Source organism: Hyaena hyaena, unplaced genomic scaffold (genome assembly GCF_003009895.1).
Source record: "Hyaena hyaena isolate Hyena2069 unplaced genomic scaffold, ASM300989v1 scaffold_2361, whole genome shotgun sequence".
Lineage (NCBI taxonomy): Eukaryota > Metazoa > Chordata > Mammalia > Carnivora > Hyaenidae > Hyaena > Hyaena hyaena.
In genome coordinates, this window is record NW_024082996.1 from 5,879 (window position 1) to 28,109 (window position 22,231).

Below are 22,231 nucleotides of genomic sequence, written 5' to 3' on the forward strand. Positions count from 1 at the left end.
TTGAAAATTACGAAGAAGTAACCATAAATCAGATTCTAGGAAAAGAACTGCTCTGATACATGAAAACCTCTTAAGAAAAGAGACTTAGAGGATTCAGCAAAATATTGAGCAAAGGTAAAATCAAACTCTCCAATGAGTGAGTGAGATGGAAAGACAGAACCGAGCTGCCCAGGCAGAGGGTGGTCAGTTCATCCATTCTTGACTGCGTTCATCCCTAATGTGATTTTGCTTGGATTCATCTTTGTTTAATGCTAGCAGGGCCCACTTTTCAATTTATATAAGTATTGAAAAAATATGGGCACAATTTTAAAAGGCTGCACAAAGGGAGATTTCTGTAAAAGCTTTGCAGACAGTGGGAGTGGTATAGCGGGTATTACTGGGACCACAAAGTGTTCGGTCCTGGCACGCTGCTCAGGGTCACAGGTAAATATTCTCTCATTCTTCCGTATAACGTGGGGAGGGGAGGCAGCCGATGCAGGGGCGGCAGGCGAGGTGCTGGCTCAGAATTCCAGGATTCGGTCCCAGTCTGGTCACAAATGGCAGCGGGGTCCTTGGAGAGGCCGGTAAGTGTGTCCCGGTCCGTGGGGGTAGTTGCCTCCTGAGCTCGCATGGACGACATTGAGAAGGAGCTAACTAGCTAGAGCAGCTGAGGGTCCCTGAGGGGTGGGGATGTTAAGGACATTTGGGATTTCTGTGTTGAAAGAATTTTAAAGAAATTTGTATATTTTATTTATTTGATTACAAAAATAACCAACAAAGAGAAAGAACAAAAAATTGCAATACCTGTCATTTTGTCACAAGGTAATTCATCAGGTATGACCACATTTAACTGTACAAACATATTCAAGAAGGTCATAAGCTGAGTTTGTTTTTTCTAAATTCAGGCTAGTAAGTGTGTGCATTCTTCATTACCCTTAGGGATGACATTTTGCTTGGATGAGGGAGAACCTCTCATGGGGAAGTTTCTAGAAAGCTTAGCAGATCTAACCAAATACAATTTTCAAAGACTTTTCACAACACTGGTGAAACAATGGAAAAATGAAAGAAATGATATATTTTGGTTTCCTTAGTGGTTGTGATCATAGGTAGAAATCAATTTATAAAATGAAAAACAACTTTCTTGTTCTCTTTTTCCCCAGTGACTACATACTCCATGTAAATTCTAGCAATCTAATTAGATAATGATGACATAGATATAATTCAGGAGGTTCAGAAAAAATTTTAGAAGAGTGTGGTGAGAGAAAAATGTGGACTTAGAATCTGAATCTATCCTGTTGTGTATACTCATCCTTTAGCAAATAAATTCTGACCTACTTTATTGCTTTATTAAAATTATACAAATATTACATGAAATTATGAAAAATTACATCAATTATGAAAAAAATTGGAAAGGAGAAAGATGAAAGATAAAGATAATTTTTATAGGGACACTTACTATTGTTAATATTTGCTAAATTTCCATCCATTTATTCTGTCAATGTAACAATCATCTCTAGTGGATGTGACTAAGACTAAATGAAAATAAACATGGAAATGGCTACCACAAAGGTTGGGACATTGTCACCCGTCATAAGTGACATTTCTCCAGAACTGCAGTTACCACCCATTGGAGTTCTTTATTCAAAAAAAGAGTACAGAAATATGTATTAATTACCATGTAGTCTACAGATCACTTTAGAACAAATGGTCATATTTGCAGAATATTTTCCATTCTTAGACTAACTGTTACCAGTTTGGAAATGATTAGAATGTCATAAGCATTACCTCAAATATTGTTAGCCTGAATATGAGGTGATCTCTCATTTTTCAATAAAAATAGTTAGATGTAAAAAAAGTTGGAAAGTTTTGCAACTTGAATATATACACTTATATATATATGACATAAAGTCAAATATTCATTCATTATAGTTTATTCTTTATTATATTATACTTACACATAAAAAATGTATCATTACAATATCAGCTGAGAAATACTGCCTTCTTTCCCCTTATAGACTCTTCACATGCATCTAAAATGTATACTTTAGAGCAAACTTCTTAGTCATTGCAGGGTCTGAGAGTCTGTTTTGGGATTCCCAGATGATGATGTCACTGGGTAACTTATTGGAAGAGATAATTCACCCATTTGCATACTTTACTTTACTCCCAAGTAATATTTAACAAACCCATATTAAATATCTTTATTGTCTTTTACCAGTTCTCCCTCTAAAACTAGCTTTAACTGAGTTTATTTTAAGTTGATATCTTGTCCAAATCGTATTGTTAGGACAGCATCTTGTAAACTGAGAGGCTGACCAGCACTGAAACATAAGGCATGAAGCATAATCCCTGTTTCATGAGGGATAATGTTGGAGCCAAAGCTTCACTTTATGCTCCGGCACTAAGGAGTGTTTGAGTTCCGCATGTTTTGCATCTATGGCTCAGAGCAGGCTTTGGAAACATCTTCTTCCATTTGTCATGTCATCTTCGAGGCAGATCTACTAAACCATCAAGCTCTGGAGCAAGAAAAGGAATAACTTCTAATGCACAAATTATTTCTCATATTTATGATGCCTATTTCCAAAATCTACTTGAGAAGGCCTAGAATAAAATACACAAGTACAGTTATGCCATGAAATAAAAAAAGAAGATCAAAAGGACTAAGGAAAGCAGAAAAAACGGTCTGTGATGATCTAGCAAGAAACACAGGGAAAGATTTTTTGTTCAAAGGTAGGAGAAAAATGTGGTGGAGTACATACTTCTTATGAACTGCTGAAATGAAGTACACCAGAGTTCCAAATATATTATGCTTTTCCAATCATAAAATTAGAAAAAACATTCAAAGCATGAGTCCTTTAGGGGAATATGAAGTCAAATAGTGGGAATTACTTTCCACATCTATTTTATAAAATAGAACAAATGGTCTTTAAACAGATGCATTTCATGCTGCCACTGCATCATTACTGTGGGCCCCATGACATTTTATGTCATTCGCAGATGGTGACCTTCAGCAGACATGATCAGGCAGGTGACAGTCTAGGGATCTAACGTGACAAAGGGAGACTTGGAGGAACAGGCGGCTGGTCATTGATCTAGCTGTTCTGCCATGAAGGCCCACTGTGGGAGATTCAGGCCAAACATTTGGCATGAGCTGGAAGGAATTTTGAGGTAGAAATTTCTGGTGAAAGCTTGGAGTGCATGTAATTGTGTTGTTGATGGAAAAAGAGTCATTTGCTTTGGACAACACAGGTGAAGGAGTTTCATAAACCCACCCCATATTACTAGACTTTAGCCAATGTTCCATTTGATTTTCTTAACATTGGAAATGATGTAGATAAGAGAGACACGTGATTGCCTTAATTGGTGTGTGAAAGGCACATTTTCACTAGTGATTGCTTAGAGAATTCTACATATAGTCAAGCAAAGTGAAGTGCAAATGAAGGAAAGGGTCTCCATGCTTGGTTGACATAGATTTAATCATTACACCCAAATACTGCATTCCCATTAGTAAGGGAAGCTTTGGTCCCATGAGATGAAGTATCATTCTGGAGGACACAATCATCACAAACAAATTGCTAATAATACTGTTAATAATTTTAATTATAATCTTCCATTTCCATAAATGAACCTGGATCAGAATCCCAGTCTCTTGAGTTGCAGACCAGCATACTTTACTGAATCTGAAGAACTCATAGAGACTAAATCACACTGAAGATTTCACATGGGAGGAATCATTATGGAATCATTATATAAAATTCTTTGGTAATGAAACAAAATTTAGTGTCACAGGTAAGTATCAGAAGATGCCAATTTTTGAAGATCATAGAGGGAGGGCAAGAAATGATCCTAAGGTATAATAGGAATGTTTAGGACAAAGAGGAACATGATGGGGCTTAGATGTGGAAATCTTAGGAGAGAGTTTAATACAACCCTAACAGCAGAGGTACAGCACTTTGCAGCTACTGTCATAGGATCTGACTTGGTGTCAGACTTGGACTTTAAAGTCTTCGTGTAAAACTTATAACTGTCATAAAAGTGTTTGGCCCAAGAATGAAGTTAATCACGACAGATAAGATTTGTGAGTTGACATATTTCCTTTGAAAGTGAAACGGTGTGGTCTGAGAGCCTGTGCTTTGGACTCAGGCTGACCTGGGGCCCTGTCTCCACCACTCACTGCTTATACCTTGGGCAGTTATTCTCTGGCCCAAGTTTCCTAATCCATATGATGGGGTAACAGAATATATATATATATATCAGAATATAATATCAGAATATATATATATATATCAGAAAGAGTAGACCAGAACTAAATGAGACACTGTGAATAAAGTACTTGGTGTGTTGTCTTACACAGAGTGGATGCTAGATGAATTGCCCCATTTCACACCTAAAGGGAGAATTGTATCCAGTATGGAGAGAGGTTTGTAGCCAATCATACTGACAGAGTGGAAATTCACCAGACAACTGATCTCTATTTCTAACTGCTCCATTGGAAAGTTGCCTTACTGTGCACTGATACACAAATAACTTGAATTTAGAGGTATTTGTTTCTATTTAATGGAAGTTTCCCTCGCTTGACATAAAAAATGAAATTAATTTTTTTAATCGTTGTAGTTCTTCTAAGCACTTTAAATCTGAATCCTTTACCAAAATCGATAGCATGTCTAACAGAAAAAAAGTTTGGGCTTCATGCTTGTAGTTCGTAGAAAAAAAATTAAATGTTTAAAATATAGTTAGGATGTGCTTAGAAATATAGTCAGAGATATAGTTAGTACTTTTAAATATACTTAGAAATGTCATTAATTTGAAATTCATATTTCTATATGAAATACCTATAATTTATGTTTTAATAAAAGACAAATGTGAAGAATAAAATAAACTTTCAATTAACATCAACAGTCAAATTTGAAATATCACACTTATTAGTATCGTGGTAGACATTTGATAAATTTACATAAAATTTATATAGCTTCGTCTTCATAAAATTATACAAATCAGGCACTTACCCTCAAAACTTTTTTATTATATAAGTGTATATAAAACAAGTTTATTTATTTGTAAACTGGTTTCCATTTTATGTATAATGAAAATCGCCATAAAAAAACACTGCTAATAAATTTAAAAAAGAATGATGAAAGAAAAAAACATGTAAAATAATTACCCCAAAGCAGGCACTAACCATATATAATCAAGTAGGCTATTAATGCTCAGTTAACTATCATGTTGAGAAAGTTATGGGAGTTCAAGATTCCTTCTATCCTTAAAAGAATGAAACTTCCAGAAACTAGCTAAGAAAAAGGGACAGGAGGTAAGAATCATGTCTTACCATTCAGAAATTGTCTTTACTGTGATGAACCAGAAGTATATCTACAAGAAAAACAAACTTCCTAAGATGAAAACTAAATCTTTAATGTAGTAAATGGAGGCTAATACAATGTGAGTATCATGTAAAATTTTAAAATTAATCTGGTTTCACGTAACATGCTTTTGAAAATAAAAACAAAATATATGTTTGGAGAAATACACAGTGCTTCACTATTATAATCAATAAAATGTTATTTCTACTACAAGCAAGATGTACAAAATTAAAACAACCACATTATGAACTAATTCTATGTACAACATGAGTAAAATCTCATGATTGCTTGCTTACTGATTTAGCATAAAATTCAGGAGCTTTGTGGATGAGGCAGAAATTCTCAAGAATTTTTTTTGTCTTTTCTTCTCAAAGGAGAAAGTCAGAAATCCAATTATTTTTAAGAAGATTTCCATGAAATTGTTATTACAAATGCAAAATAGTCCAAATAGAAAATTAGTAAATCATTGGTTTTTCAGTTGGAAATCAAATTGCAAAGAGTTCTACTATTTATAATTTCAATCACTACATTAACATTAAATGTATAATTAGGTAACAATCCAGCATTTAAGTGACGCTTAAATCCATGATGTTTTGTAAAATGTTTTGACATTATGTCTACAAATAACTCTGGAACTATAACAAGTAACATCATAGCAGTTATATATAATGTTATGGAGCAGGTGAAATCAAAGAGAATTGTGGGTACGACAACACATTTAGCAGGCTTGAGAGCAGACCCAAATTTGGGGAGAGATGCTAAGTGTCAAAATATGGTGTCTTCTTAGTCATGTGTCAACTTCAAATGAAATTCCAATATAAATTGTACTTTTGGTGAATATTTCCTAAAGCAAAACTAAATTATCACCAGTGTATTACTTGATAAGGTTAATATAAGAGCATTTCTGAAAATAATCAATAAGTTTTAAAATAGAAGTTTTAGAAATATTGCAGCATTCTTTCTAAATTCAAGGCACTGTAAATAATTTGGAGATGCAATCTGAACATTGCCCTGCTCAAAATCCTGGCGTGGTTCAGATGTGAGAGCAAGCAGTTCCATCAAGGAGAACTCCAATATCAGAAGTGGACATGGGATCCTTATTTGAAGCTTGATAGATGGTCAAGTATGCCTGGAAATAATTCCTAATCCAACAAGTGACTGTGTATTGTTTAACAAAATTCCACATTTTAATCCAGACTCTGCCACTGAATAGCTGTGCCTTTGGGCAAGTTAGGTAACTTGAACCTCTTTTCCCAGGGAAACTAGGAAAGGAAGCAACTCAGACCCAAGGTGAAGGAAAGGGCACTGTGAGCTCTAATTCTATGCCAACTTTTTCCTTCCTTTTACTATGTGCCAGGTAGTTCCAACCACACAGTTTGTGGTTTTCTAATAATAGCATTTTTTTAAATGTTTATTTTTGAGAGAGAAACAGTGCACAAGTGGGGAGGGGCAGAGAGAGAGAGAGACAGAGAATCCCAAGCAGGCTCCACATCTGAGCTGTCAGCACAGAGCCCGACATGGGGTATGAACTCACAAACCATGAGATCATGACCTGAGTCGAAGTCAGACACTTAACTGACTGAGGCACCCATGAGCCCCACTACTATTAGCTTTAATTTCTCTCTCATTTGCTCCCATAGATAAAAGACCTGATGAAGACACTTCCCCGAAGCCCACGATTTTTCTTCCTTCAGATAATGAAGTACAACTCCATAAGGCCAGAACATATCTTTGCCTTCTTGAGGATTTTTTCCCTGATGTTATCAAAATAGATTGGAAAGAAAAGAATGGCAAAACAATTCTGAAATCTCAGCAGGGAAACACCATGAGGATGAAGGACACATACATGAAATACACTTGGCTGACCGTGACGGAAAAGTCAATGGATAAAGAACACAAATGTATCGTCACACATGAGACAAATAAAGGAAAAGTTGATCAAGAGATTCTTTTTCCTTCAAGAAGCAAAGGTATGTGCATGGACACATGAATATAACTCCTGGGACTCTTTTTTCTTAATGGAATATCTCATCTTCTCTGTCAGGTATTAATGGAAAACAAGCTAATAGATATCTTTGCTTAAGGTTGTTCTCTTTAAGGGTAGCAAAAATGTCCTGCATTTCCCCATAGGATTAAAATAGTATGGGCTTTGGAACATACAAAGAAACAGAAAAAGGGTAATTCACTTAGCCTTTCTCGCCTCAGTTTCATCATCCAAAAAAGGGAGGTCACATGATGCTTCTGAGGGTCACCGTATGGGTGAAATGATACAGTACACGTAAAAACACCTAGCAACCTCGCACCCAGTAAATGTTCAAAAAGAGAGTCCACTTTTGATGATTTCATTGATCAGGAAATAATAATTGTACATCTTTCAGGAATGTTCTACTCCACAGTCAAAGTCCCTCTCACTTCAATCTTGCTCTGCTCAAAGTATAACCTCAAAACGATGAGTTCTAGGTGACTGAATGTTGTTCATTTGGTGGAGCCAGATTGCAGCTCAACAAAAAATGGTAATTTGGTCACTGAGGTTTTCACACGGTTTTGGTTTGTTCACATTGAACTGTATATACCACTGTAAGGTGACGTTTGGTAAGTTAAGACTGGGTGAAGCTCATGCGGACACAGCTGCTTCCATTCTACACAAGGAACATTTCTTATCATTAGTAAATGCTGCTCGGCAAACACTTATTGCAGTACTAGCGTGTGCCGGGGAGGAAGGGACGCAGGAGGGAACCACTGACCCAAGGAGCATCACCACAGTAGGGCAAATATCCTTTTCCTATTACCGCTGTCACTCGTGATTCAGGTGGAGTGTCCCAAAGGAGCCCATTGGTGTAGGCGCTGGACATCCTTAGACAGTGTGAGCAGAGCTGAAAGTGCTCTGGCCCAGCTGTGATCCAGTAACGCTCTACATGCAGAAGTCAAGTCCTGAGCATGAACATAACAGACCAGGGATCTAGAGGGCCCCTAAGAAAGAACCAGTTCATATTTTTCCCTGTGGTTAACAAGCCACTTGGAAGCAGTGGGGAACAAGCACATAGCAAGACACGTGAAGTGCTTTCAATATATAAGTCTCAATTTCTGAAGTAAATTTTCATCATTTTTGGTCTAGTAGAAAAAAAACCATACACCCACAATGGCTGCGCTTAGCTTTTCATGTCAATAAAGATTTAATACCTAGCCCAAGTGTAATTTCAATCCCCAGAACAGTAACCTATAACCAGTCGACATGGGAATTTCCTGGTCAGCATTATTAAGTTTATGGACTGACTCCTTCCATTCCCCTTTGGAGGGTGACTTGCCAAAAACAATGGATCTTTTGCTAATAATTTCCTTTTCTGCACTCCCCCTCTATTGTTAAAAACTTTCTTTCCCTGAAATCCTTTGGTGCTCCCCTCTACTTGATAGATGGGATGCTACCTGAGTCATAAATCACGTGATTAATACAGCCATTAGATCTTTGATATTTACTCGGTTGAATTTTTGTTATTTAGCAGATTTGGTGACAGGAGCCAAAGCAGGTTTCCAGACGGAATCAGAGAGACGTACAAACACAAGGGCGGTAACCCCGAGCCTTTTGAGTACGCGGTCTTCCTCACCTCTTTCAAGTGCTGCGAGTGAGTCCTGCTGGTTTTGAGATCACCTCTCTTTGTGTTCGGGCTTCTGATTGCACTGGGCTTCCTTTCCAAGGCTGTTTAGCTTGGGCTGGTAGAGGGTCATGCCCAGAGCCCAGCCAAGCTGGCACGTTTGTCTGGAGCTCAACTCAAGTGGCAGAAAGATCTGCCAGAAGTGAAGTCCCTAACCTTTCAGACCACAGGTCCCCTGGTGGAAACCTCAGTGCACGTCCAGGAGAATTGTTGGTGCCGCACACACAGCATTACTGCAACAACGATCTCAGGCGCAGAAAAATCCACAAATTGTAGGGCATGCGTCAAGCATTTAAAGGCTATTAGGATGCCCATCACCTCAAGAACCTCAAAGACCTTATGATGTAACTTGGTCAGAGAAAGGGTTCCATCAGCTCTAAGTAACTCATCAAACTCAGAAAACATCCCCGCAAGGAGCTACCCTCTAAACCATGAAACAACCTAACTGAAGACACATCCACTTTATGTGTTAGTTTGGATCCAAGAAACTCACAGTCTTAGCTCATGGGATCCTTAATTCTAAAGAGTCAATTGTACCACCTCGCACTACACTTGCTTATTTTATGTCTAAGAATGATAGTCTCAGAAGTCAGAGATATCTAGCAAAAATGGCAAAGCTTGCTTTGTGTCCTGAGGAAGTGGCTTGGTAACCATCAGATTGGAGACTCCAAAATGAGGCCAAACAGAAAGGTGGCTACACCTCACTTGCAGCTACATATGGCTGGACAGATGTGTGGGTTAACTTAATTTGATGCTAGGGTCCCAAAACTACTGCCACCCCCCAGGGCAATTATGACCTAGAAATACAATAGACATCATGGGAAACTTTCCAACTTGGTAAGATCATTTAAGAAGTGTACATTTAAAAGCAAAAGTTATCAAATTAAAGAAGACACCTCTACTAATTGACAAGAAGCCTCAAAAAGGTTTAAAATTCCGAGATAGCTTCCTTGAAACATTCATTGCAAAAGGCTAATGAAAATTAAGGATGGAAGAGGTACTCAGACAAAAGATGGTAAGGCTGCCATAACTCCTCTCGCTCCCTTCTTTGCCCTTTGGCCCCTCACTCTAGTGTGAAATGTTCTCCACGATGAACAGACTACACAGCTACAAACACAAGTCGGCCAAGTAAACAGCCTTACAGACACCCCCGTATGTACCTGCAAAGGGGGAACTTCACACGAGCCCCGCCCAGAGTTAACGAAACTGAGGGTTTCTCTGGAAAACTGCTATATTATTCCCTTAAACAGTTAAGTGATTTCTGGTAAATCCGCGGCCAGCAGAAGGGGTCCTGCGAACACTGGCAGCAGACAGCAAAGGGTGGGAACTCTACGCAGAATCCTCTCCTTCCAAGTCTCTGTCCACAGTGCCTGGTGCACAGAAGATAACAGAATTTCCCATCAATCCACCCTTTCCAAACCCACCCCCATTGCTTATGGATCCTTCCTCTCCCAGAGACGCCATTGTTTCCTTGCTAGTGTCATCCTGTGTCACTGCACTTAGCTCTCTGCCTGCCTGGGACGTGTGGCTTGTGGGTTCCTTCAGTGACCCTGGATCTTGGAGGACAATATTCTCTGGACCCCCTCTGGGGGCCCATCTTAAAACCAAGGGGTGTGAATCCATCTGCCAGGAATACTGAAAACCGTGCACCCAGAGTAAACATGTTGAGGTGCATGTGCTTGGATAGGATGGATCAACCTACATAAATCCGAGTCTCTGAGACGCTGAGAGCAGCTGTCCTGACAGATCTTTTTTTCTTTTCTCTTTGACTTTGCCCTGCTGGTTTATTTCAGATCCTACCAGAAGGAAGACAACTGAAAACAGCTATTCCACTGGGACCCAGGATACCACCTCTCCAGTGACAGCCACCACTCCCCCTACAGGTAAACCTACTACGTGCCGGAGTCCAGGACCGCTAACCTGCACCCACAACTTGTAAAATGGATTTGGGGAGAAACCCAGGAGCAGAGAAGTGCACACAGATTACCCAGCCACGAGCCATTTCCGTGTCCGATGCACTCCTGCCCGCATGGTGGCCCCGCTTGTGACCCCGAAAGGCAGGAAACGTAGGAGCTGGTGAGACGGATCTGTGGCTGAGTTAGGGATCTGGATTTCAGTACCGGCAGTATCACTCCCTGGCGAAAGGCCGCTTACATCAGTGACNCGATGCACTCCTGCCCGCATGGTGGCCCCGCTTGTGACCCCGAAAGGCAGGAAACGTAGGAGCTGGTGAGACGGATCTGTGGCTGAGTTAGGGATCTGGATTTCAGTACCGGCAGTATCACTCCCTGGCGAAAGGCCGCTTACATCAGTGACGGGAAAGGGAGCTCCATGGCAACCGGGATGTTGTCTGCCTCTCGGTTGGTGGATGCGGCCTTTGTGGAGCTAGGCGTTCGCCAGCGATAACCCCTCCACCACCACTCGGGTGCAGCCAAGGATCACCATGTTGTGCGACTGGTTAATAGCTTAATGAATAAGTAGAAAAATTTTATCTTCAGTCAGATAGGGCCTAGGACAACACCTTCAAAACAGAAAGTAATATCTCAAGAAATTACAAAATTGATGCAACGTTTTTTTTGAAGATCTTACATTTCATGATTTCTCATATTTTATGATAAAAATACCATGCAGGTCCACAAAATCCAAACCTGAGTCAATGCAAGACTTTTGACTATAAAAATCTATTCAGTGTTTTAAGAGCACTCTCAAAATTCACAAAAATGTTTTTTCATCACTCAGAAAATTCAGTTAATAAAGAAGTGCACCCGTAATATTTGGTGTTTATAAGTTCAGGAGTCTAGGTCTGAAAGGGTCACCTTAAAACTGTCCTGACAAATATGGACAGAACTAGACGCGCAGCTCTGGGGTCCATGCAGAACTCCCCCGTCCCTTCACCCACCCCCCAATTCTCCCCGTTCTGGAAAAGGGCTTACACAGGATCGGCTTTAGGAAAGCAAAGTCCTTCTTGGAGACACCTGCATTCTTTCTCTGTCCTCAGAGTGACCCATCTTCTCATGTCTTTGAAATGTAAACACAGCCCACAATTGCCTGGGACTGAGGGAAAGTAAGGCAAAGAGGCCTTTTTAAAATACCAACTGCTAAAGGTCTCCTGTGTCTTAACCCTGGTCAGTGTCCTTCATAATTCCAGGGACACATGCATATCTGAACATTTTTATCCATAAATTTCTCCATAAACATCAGTGACTCTAGGGTCTTAGCAACAACCTGTGTGTTTACAGATACACGTTCTCAATGAGGTATTTTTCTCTCTGGATGTGTTGTCAAAATTAGTTGGCAAAGAGCCATGTTTCCTTGGTTTGAAGACAAGCACTTGCAAAGACTGGCCATTCTAAATCCCTCAGAGAGATAGATACCAATCCATACATGTTTCAACGTCACTTGATCTGGGCAAATATTCCGTTGTTGGTTTCAGCAAAATAGGAAAGTCTTTAGAGTTATCAGCACTAAAATTAAAACTTTCACGTGCCTGGGTTTACTAAAACTCAACTAAGTAGGTGTGATCTTTGTTACAAAACAATGAAGAAAATAACTTGGGAGAAATATGGACTTTGTTGTCTCATAAACGTTTTATGGGAAATCTCAGCAAACTTCTGAGAACCAGTAAATTGAATACACATAAATAAGACGCCAAATTTTAAATATATTTTTAAATAGTCTCCCAGATCTTTTTGGTAACCTAAAACATTAATGTTTTGCTGAGTTGGGTCAAATGTTAGGTGACATTCATTAAAATTATCTAGATCATTTCCAAGTAAGATGAAATACTAAATTATTATTAGTTCTTTAACTCAGTTAAGGTCATAGCTTTATTTACTTTGGATTTCATATTGCAGAGAAACTGAAGATAAATTTGGGACTGTTTGTAAAGTATTTTGTTTCCATTTTGCTGGTATAACAGTTCAAAATGCTTGTGTTTTGTTTTCATTAAAAATGAAGGTCTCTAAGAGTTAAGAACTTTAACAAATGTAAGTAAACAAGTGGAAATATTAAGGGAAACAACTCAGAATGTTAGGAATTTAAGATGTACGTTTTTAGTAATAAAAAGTATTAAGAACAAAATATATATAAAATGTATATATAATGTACTATATATATTATATACATTATATATTATAGTTTACATAAATATACAGTTTACATATATACTTATAGTACATTATATATATGTGTGTGTGTATATATATATATACACATATATATATATAATTTACTTATTTATTTGGAAAAATGGAGAGAGTGAGCATGGGGAGAAGGGACAAGAGCGACGGAGAGAGAGAGAACCCCAATCAAGCTTCATGTCGTCAGCACAGAGCCCGATGTCGGGCAATTCCACGAACCTCGAGATCATGACCTAAGTCAATGAAGAGTTAGATGCTTAACCAACTAAGCCAGCCAGGCACCCTTGAAATATGTTTTCTGAGGGGGAAAAAAGGATTTTGTTTTAAAGCAAGGCTGGTTATCCAAAGAGGACAAATTCAGGACAGTATCTAATGTAAAAGAAAAAGTTGGCAAAGGTTTGCAAAAAGTGGATGTTTGGAAAGGAATGTTATGTATGATCAGGACTAAGATTGGAATGAAGAGTTTTCAAATCAAAAGTGAGCTGGTTCAGGATTAGATTTTGGTTTTCTCACTGTCAAAAGGACAAAGGGTGTTTTGGGTTTTCATGTTTGTCTTTAAAGTTTTGGTCTCCTTAAAGTCTCTTTTAACTGGAACATTCCAAAAAATTTCTTAAACTATTGTGGCTTCTTTGATATGTTAAATTACATGGGAAGCATTGTCAAATAAAAATTCACACCAAGTTTTCATTATGTTGTATTGATAAGATTGTGGCATAAGGAACTAAAGTCCATTGTGGTTCTCCAAAAGATGTGCTTCATTGTCAGACTTTTGCTGTCCTGATGTCCTTGTAACACAACACCGGTTTGTTCTGAATCAGGGAAATTAAGATGTGTGAACGATGGCAGAGTCTTCAAGAAAGAGCCTGGGCTGAGGGAAACCCAAGACAATCTCCTCCTTCCTTCCGGGTCCTTGGAAAACCCCATTTTCTTGGGTTTTGTTTTTTCACTCCTTCATCCACTATTGGACATTGAAAACGACTCAAATTATTAATTGACATCAGAAGAAAAACTTTTATAAAAAACAAGTATGGTTTACCAGCAATATCTAACCTGTCAGGTCTATAATCCCACAAAAATTGGTTTTTCTCCAGAGGCTTCAGGCTTCTTCCTTTGGGACCCTTTGAACACCTGCAGCCAACTTCACACCACAGTCACCTAGTGAGGGCTATCAACATGCTCTTGTCCTTGTTGGTACATTTCTGGATGGATTAAAGCCTTTTCCTTCCAAGAAACTGATACCTTCACTGTGGCAAAGACATTGTTAAAAATAGGTTTCCCCCTTGGGGCACATCTTCTGTGATCTCCAGGGACCAAGGCACCTACTTCACTAGGCAAACAATAAGAGCTTTAAGGAAAATCTTGCAAACTTCTTGACATTCAGTATACAAACTTCTGCTAACCCTTTGAGTCAAATGCTAGTCTGACCGACCATCATCTGGAAGTCTCCAATGTCTTATGCTCAACCTGTCATCAACGGGTTAAGAAAGTCTTCCTGGATCCTAATTAAAAGGATTAGGTTGGTCACAGGTAGAGACTGGTGATTAGGTATTTTAGACACATCATCAGAGGTAGACAGCCCTTGAACCCCCTGTAGAAGAGGGTGCTTACCGAGCGCTCCTGCTATAACACTAAAAGTATTGAGCCTCAGGAGCACATCACACACATACAGAGGTCTCTACCTGCCACTGGGTCCTGCCCAAACACTGGACATTTCTGAATCAAACTGAAAGAACGTGAAGTAGCTGACGTCCAAGAAGACTGCATTCACCTAAACAAGGCTCTAAGAATTCATACTCTAAATAAACATGAAATTCTCTCTCCCTCTTTTCTTTTATTATTCTGGCAATGGCCTGGAAAGATAACACCCTCATCTGCATCTCCCAGGTCATGGCCAAGGTAGAGTAGCCTCTGGAATTTAGAACACTTTTAATTTTAGGCTAGGAGAAAATCTAACCCTGCTCTCAGCATTCCTGAAGCTAAATAAACCGTCTAATTGGTTGATGACCCAAAATATACATTCTGAGTTAGAAGGGGCCTAGCAGGGAGCTTTCATGACCAGGATTCACTCCTTTCTCGGGGCCCTATTTCCCTGGTTGAGGATACATGGAACTGAGGGGTGATCAAGACCTTCTCCTTCATTCTGAAACTTGTTGCAGAATCTATTGCTAAAGCAATGGCTGTCCAACAAAAATCCTTAGACTCTGGTGAAAGTCATGCTTGAAAATAAGATAGCCCTTGATGATCTCTTAGCTGAGCAAGGCTGGGTCCTGGCTGTAGCCAACACTGCCTGCCATTTCCGGAATAACCCAGTTATGGGGAAGTTAAACCTCAACAACATCAAGTCACTGAGCTCAAAAGAGTGACTCCTCTTCAGCAGGGTCTTTATTACTTATGATGTTAATTGCTTTTAGTCTAGGGAACCATGGGTTCCAATTGTACTCCAAACATGCGGAATTATCTTATTCATAGTAATCGTAATAATCTGCCTGGTGTGTGGTGTTCTCTCAAAGCCTTTAAATGTAACAGAGCTGGTAACCTACAAACAAATGATCTCTCTAAGCCTAGGACATTAAAAACTAACAAACAAACAAACAAAACAGGAGAGAACAGAATGACCAACTGAAAAATTGTGAACTGGAAATGGTTACCTGTGAACATCACAAGGGTGACTATTTCCCAGAGAAACACAAAAGCTGTGAGATCCTCATAGCAAGTTGCGGAGAGTGGTGTTAATGCCTTCTCTTTTGATGCCATCTAGAAGGTAAGCCAAGAGTCTGATCAAAAAGAGGCGTTATTAAAAAGAAAACCAGAGGCTCAACATGGCCTCACTTAGCTTAAGGCCCCAAGCCAATAAACCAAGACTTCATACCTGCCCAACTGTAGTTTCAACACCCAGAACTGTAGCCTTTAACCAGTGGACATGGATTTTCTGGTCCCCACTAGAGAGTTTACTGGTTGACCCCTTCCGTTCTCCCTAAGAGTGTGACTTTGCCTAAAACAATGGATTCTTTGCTAATAATTTCCTTTTCTCCTTTTGTCTCTGTTGTGAATGGCATTTCCTTTTCTGTCATCCTTTAGAGGTCCCCTCTACTTGCCAGATAGGATACTGCCCAAGTCGTAAGTCACTTGATTAATACAACCATTAGATCTTTAACATTTACTTGGTTGAAATTTTGTCATTTAACAGATTTGGTGACAGCAACGGGATCTGAAGTGGACTTCCAGAGGCATACAGACACTTGGCGAAACACAGGAGAGGTAACTGTGAGCCCTTTGAGCTCACTGTCTTCCTCACCAGTTTCAAGGGCTATAGGTGAGTTCTCCTTGCTCCCCTCTCTTCGCCTTCAGTCTCCTGACCTAATGGGCCTCCCTTTCCAGGGCGGATCAGCTTGGGCTGTACAGGGTTATGCCCAGAGCCCAGCTCAGCTGGCATGTTTATTTGGAGCCCAACTGAACTGGCAAAAGCGTCTGCTCAGAGCCAAGCTACTCGCTGTTCAGACCACAGTGTCTAAAGTGGAGACCTTAGCAGGGTCCAGGAGAATTGGTGGTGGTGCACAGAGAGCCTTCCTGCGGCCGGAACAAAGGAACATCTCTTAGACACCACCTGTACACTGAGGCGCACATAACTGGTTTTCTTGTTTTGTGGAGATAAAGGCTACTGCTAACAGAGATCCCCGAGATGGGAAAAGCCACAAAATTGGTGGGCACAGGTCAAACACTTAAAGGCTCTTTGAAACAGAATCACATCTTGCCATTTGCAACAACATGGATGGCACTAGAGAGTATTATGCTAAGCGAAATAAGTTAGTCCGAAAAAGACAAATATTGTATGATCTCACTCATAGGTGGAATTCAATACAACAGATGAAATTATGTTCTCTTCTGTATGAAGGGAAGGAAAAATAAAATAAGATAAAAACAGAGAGGGAGGCAGGCCATAAGAGTCTCTTAAATACAGAGAATAAACTGAGGGTTGCTGGAGGGGAAGTTGGGGGGGGATAAATGGGTGTAGGGCATTAAGGAGGGCACTTGAGTATTGTATGTAAGGGATGAATCACAGGGTCCACTCATGGAAATAATACAGCACTATTTGTTACCTAAATTGAATTTAAGCTAAGAAAATAATAATAAAGCCTGATAAACAACAAATGGATTAATTAATTAATTAAAGCTCTTAGAATACTCACCATCTCAAGAACACTCCCCCGATATTAATTTGGCCAGGGAGAGGGATGGATCAATGCGAAGCCACTTATCAACTTAAGGAAAATTTCCATGCAAAGAGCTACTATGTAAAACACTCACACTCCCAACTCAGGGCACATCCCTTTTAGGCGTTAGTTTGACTCCACAAAGCCCAGCATTTCAGCTAAAAGGACCTTCAAATTCTGAGGAGTCAAGTGCACCGTCTTCCGGTACACCTGCTTATTTCACTAAGGACTATAGTCCCGGAAGTTGCAGATACCTAGCAAAAATGGCAAAATCTTACGAAGCTCCTTTTGTGTCCTGAGGAGCTGGTTTGGTAATGATTATGTTGGAGACCCCAAAATAAGGCAGGACAGAAATATGCCTCCACTTCATTTGCGGCTATTTACCTAGGGACAGAAGGTGTGTTAACTCCATTCAAGGCTAGAGTCCTATGGACGTGCTGCCAGTCCTCAGGGCAATTGTGACTTAGAAATACAAAGACCATAATTAGGAATATTCCAATTAGCTAAGACATTTAAGAATTTCCAATGAGATAAGAACATTTAAGAAGAGTCCTTAAAAAAGAGTACTCAAATTAAACAGAATAGGAACACCTCCACTCATTGGCAAACAGAAGGTTTGAAAGGATTAAAATGCCCAGGTAGATTTGGGTGCCTAGGTGGCTCAGTCCATTCAGTGCCTGTCTCTTGTTTTCAGCTCCAGTCATGATTTCAGCGTCATGAGGTAGAGCCCCAGTTGGGCTCAGCACTGGGCATGCAGCCTCGCTTTAAATTTCCTGTCTCTCTCTCTGCCCCAACTACCTTCTCCTGTGCTCTCCGTCTCTCTCTCTCTGTCTCTCTCTCTTTCTAATTATAAATAGTTAGATAGATAGATAGATAGATAGATAGATAGATAGATAGGTAGATAGATAGATGATAGATAGATAGATAAAGTGCCAAAGTAGTTTCATTGAAACATTCATTGCAAAAGACTAATGAAAATTGAAGACGGAAGAGGTACCTAAAACAGAAGACTGACAGAACTCCTCCCGCTCCTCTCTCTCTTCGTTCCTTTGAAAACTCGTTTCTAATCTGAAACGCTTATCACTCAAAAAGACTACGCAGCCATAAAGAGAAATCTGCCAAGCAAAGGCCTTATACACATTCCCATATCTGTCCTCAGAGGAGGGCCCCAAATGAGACCTTCCCAGAGTTGACGACACTGGGTGAAATTCTGGGAGATCAGTCTCGTAAACAGCAAAGGGCAATTCTGGTAAGTACCAGGGTGTTCCGAGGAGGTCCTGAAGAAACTGGCAGAAGCCAATGAAGGGCGGAAACTCAGCAGAATCTGCTCTTTCGAATCTCTGTCCGCGGTGCGGAGGGGATCACAGAATTTCCAGTCGTCCCAGCCTATCCACACCCACCCCCATTGTTTATGGATCCTTCCTCTCCCAGAAATGCCATTGGCTCTTCTCTGGTGTCATCCTGGGTCACAGCTCTTAGCTCTCTGCCTCCTGGGACCTGTGGCTCCCCGAGTTCCTTCCTTGGGGTGTTTCTGTGGGTGACCCTGGATCTGGGAAGGGTAACATCCTTAGTACCCTCTCTGGTGGCCCATCTTATACCCAAGGGGTGTGATTCCATCTGCCAAAAATACTTAAAATGTAAAATATGCACCCAGAAGGAAGGAAGCAAAGTGAGGCTCATGTGCTTGGATAGGTGGGATCAACCACGTAACTGAGTCTTTGACACACGGAGAGCAGCTCAGTGCTGTGCTGCTGCTGCTGCTGCTGTTTGACTTTGCCCTGCTGGTTTATTTCAGATCCTACCAGAAGGAAGACAACTGAAAACAGCTATTCCACTGGGACCCAGGATACCACCTCTCCAGTGACAGCCACCACTCCCCCTACAGGTAAACCTACTACGTGCCGGAGTCCAGGACCGCTAACCTGAACCCACAACTTGTAAAATGGATTTGGGGAGAAACCCAGGAGCAGAGAAGTGCACACAGATTACCCAGCCACGAGCCATTTCCGTGTCCGATGCACTCCTGCCCGCATGGTGGCCCCGCTTGTGACCCCGAAAGGCAGGAAACGTAGGAGCTGGTGAGACGGATCTGTGGCTGAGTTAGGGATCTGGATTTCAGTACCGGCAGTATCACTCCCTGGCGAAAGGCCGCTTACATCAGTGACGGGAAAGGGAGCTCCATGGCAACCGGGATGTTGTCTGCCTCTCGGTTGGTGGATGCGGCCTTTGTGGAGCTAGGCGTTCGCCAGCGATAACCCCTCCACCACCACTCGGGTGCAGCCAAGGATCACCATGTTGTGCGACTGGTTAATAGCTTAATGAATAAGTAGAAAAATTTTATCTTCAGTCAGATAGGGCCTAGGACAACACCTTCAAAACAGAAAGTAATATCTCAAGAAATTACAAAATTGATGCAACTTTTTTTTGAAGATCTTACATTTCATGATTTCTCATATTTTATGATAAAAATACCATGCAGGTCCACAAAATCCAAACCTGAGTCAATGCAAGAATTTTGACTATAAAAATCTATTTAATGTTTTTTTTTTTTTTAAGAGCACTCTCAAAATTCACAAAAATGTTTTTTCATCACTCAGAAAATTCAGTTAATAAAGAAGTGCACCTGTAATATTTGGTGTTTATAAGTTCAGGAGTCTTGGCTCTAGCCATGCCGACCTGCCCTCCATATCTTATCAAGGGGTCTCTGAACCTTGGCTACCATATTACCTGACAAAGGATAAGGAGTTATGAACATATCTCTGCTTGAGGTCCCTTCCATGCCAAGGGGTAATAGTTCTGGAGCTCTGACCATCTGCAGATACAGCATGTAAGGGAAATTTCCACAGGAACAAACTCAGCCTTGTGGTTCATGGAGTAACCAGTCTGTCCACCATCACAGATATCAATTATTTCTTGATATCATATATTTCCTTCTAAACTTCAAAAGATAATAAGTGCTATTGTCTTTTAACACCATAGCTACAATGAGAGATATTCAAGAAAGACAGGTGAATAAGCCATGAACTCCTAAAGTTTGAGAGAATTTGGTTTAACCCCTTTCTTCCATTTTATATAATGACCTCTTAAGAAAAACCTCTCTTGTACCTCACCATGAACACCACCAAATTTCCATGGATTTCTAGGAATCTCAGTGAAAGCACAACATGAGTGGCTAAGATGCTTCTAAACAAACAAGTCAACTTTATGTTGATCTTTAATTATTTGATGCCTTTGGTACTTGTTGCATGTGGAGATGGAGAATTACAGAGTAGCAGAGAATATGTGCTTGAACTTCATTTTGCTGGGTCTTGTTAACGGTACCACCTCAGACAAATTACTTCTCTGTCCTCAATGTATTTGAAAAGTGGGAGTGAAAATGTAATCTCATAGATTAGTTAAAATTAATGGATATCGACTCTTATTTTTACTTAGAGATGTAGTCTCGGTAAAGAAGTGCTAAGAGCTATTTATCACCAGTGGTTTTTCCCATTGGATGCATTCATTTAAAATGCTACTTCGCCTTTAATACTTGGAATGTTCTGAGTGAATTTTGCAGAGGTCGTTGAATGACATGACCTGCAAGCTGGATTCTGGGTTGTCTTGGTGGTGGTACGAGTGGTACTGGGGGGTGTAGATGTTTACTGTTGGGTTGGGATAATGTGGGGGTGTCACTTCAACCCAGGTTTTCCGATATGTTTAATGTGACCCCTTCCCATTCAAAAGTCTTAGCTTCTCAAAAGAACAGGTGAAACTAATCAATGGCTTCTTTTAGACCCCCTGCAGCTGCAGCGCATGAGCACCTCTGCCTACTACACCTACGTCCTCCTCCTGGCCAAGAGCGTGGTCTACTCCATCCTCATCGCCTACTGTCTGCATGGGAAACCAGCACTCTGTGACAACGGGAAGAGTTCCCAGTAGATGGTGGCACAACTGTCCGCTTTTCTCCATTGGTTATTGTTGCTTAACGTGTTAAATGAGGGTCTAGCAGGACTTTCTAGAATTGGGATGACTCTGTTCACATGTATCTTTTCGTATTGTGTCACTATTGCCGAGCGGGTTCACAAACCCCTGGGCAAACGGGAGAGGTCACTCTGCACCAAGAACAGAGTCTGCCGTGACTCACGGCGGGGGTGCCGGGGGGCAGCCACGGGAGCTTCGGCGCCGCTGTCTCCTCACTGTCCACTGGCTCCTCAGCCACCCGGCACCCTGGCCTCTGAGCACAGCCAGTGGGCAGCTTCCCTAGTGTCCCTGGGGCCCTTTATCCAAACAGCTGCCTGAGGGCCTTTTGTTTTACACACCTGTAAGCCACCAACTTGCTACCTGAACGTTGTACTGATTTTCATAACAGGTACAATAAAAATAACTAAACATCTACTTTTGCTTCTGTGGGCATTTATTTGGTCAAATCTAATCAAGAGTCCAAAGTAAAGGACAACATAGCAACTGAGTCTTCAAATTCAAAATTGCTTGTAATCATGGTCAATTCCACATTTCTAGATTTTTCCCTGAGAGTCCTGACGATGCCTTCTTTGGGGCACTGGCTGCGGGAGAACCACAGCCAGTGATGGTGCCCAGGTTATCTCTCCTTCCAAGGTCAGCAGATTCAGACTCATTTGCTTTAAGACACTCAGGTGATGACAGCATGACATGTCATGTCATGTGGCTGGTGGGTGTGTCAGACCTGGAGCAGTGCCTCACATGTACCATATTTCCTGAAGTCGCAAGAACCTCATGAGAGCCACACGGATACGGCAAGGGAGGGGGGTTTTATGTGCATGGACTCTGAACCCCACATGCCTGAGTTTAAATCTTGGGTCTATAAGTATTTGAACTCCCTGTGCCTTAATTTTCTCATTTGTAAAATGGAATAATAAATAATAAATAATAAATAAATA

The 22,231-nt window shown here is 40.6% G+C and overlaps 1 protein-coding gene across 1 annotated transcript; it reads left to right on the top strand.

The window, feature by feature from the left end:
- Positions 1-349: 349 nt before the first annotated feature.
- Positions 350-21,656, top strand: LOC120227466 (the record flags this gene model as incomplete). Its single annotated transcript, XM_039225573.1, has 7 exons — positions 350-423; positions 6,977-7,306; positions 8,834-8,956; positions 10,780-10,869; positions 16,313-16,438; positions 19,132-19,221; positions 21,109-21,656. Coding segments are annotated over 7 exons (979 nt in total), but the record flags the coding sequence as incomplete, so codon positions are not given.
- Between the last annotated feature and the right edge of the window lie 575 nt (positions 21,657-22,231).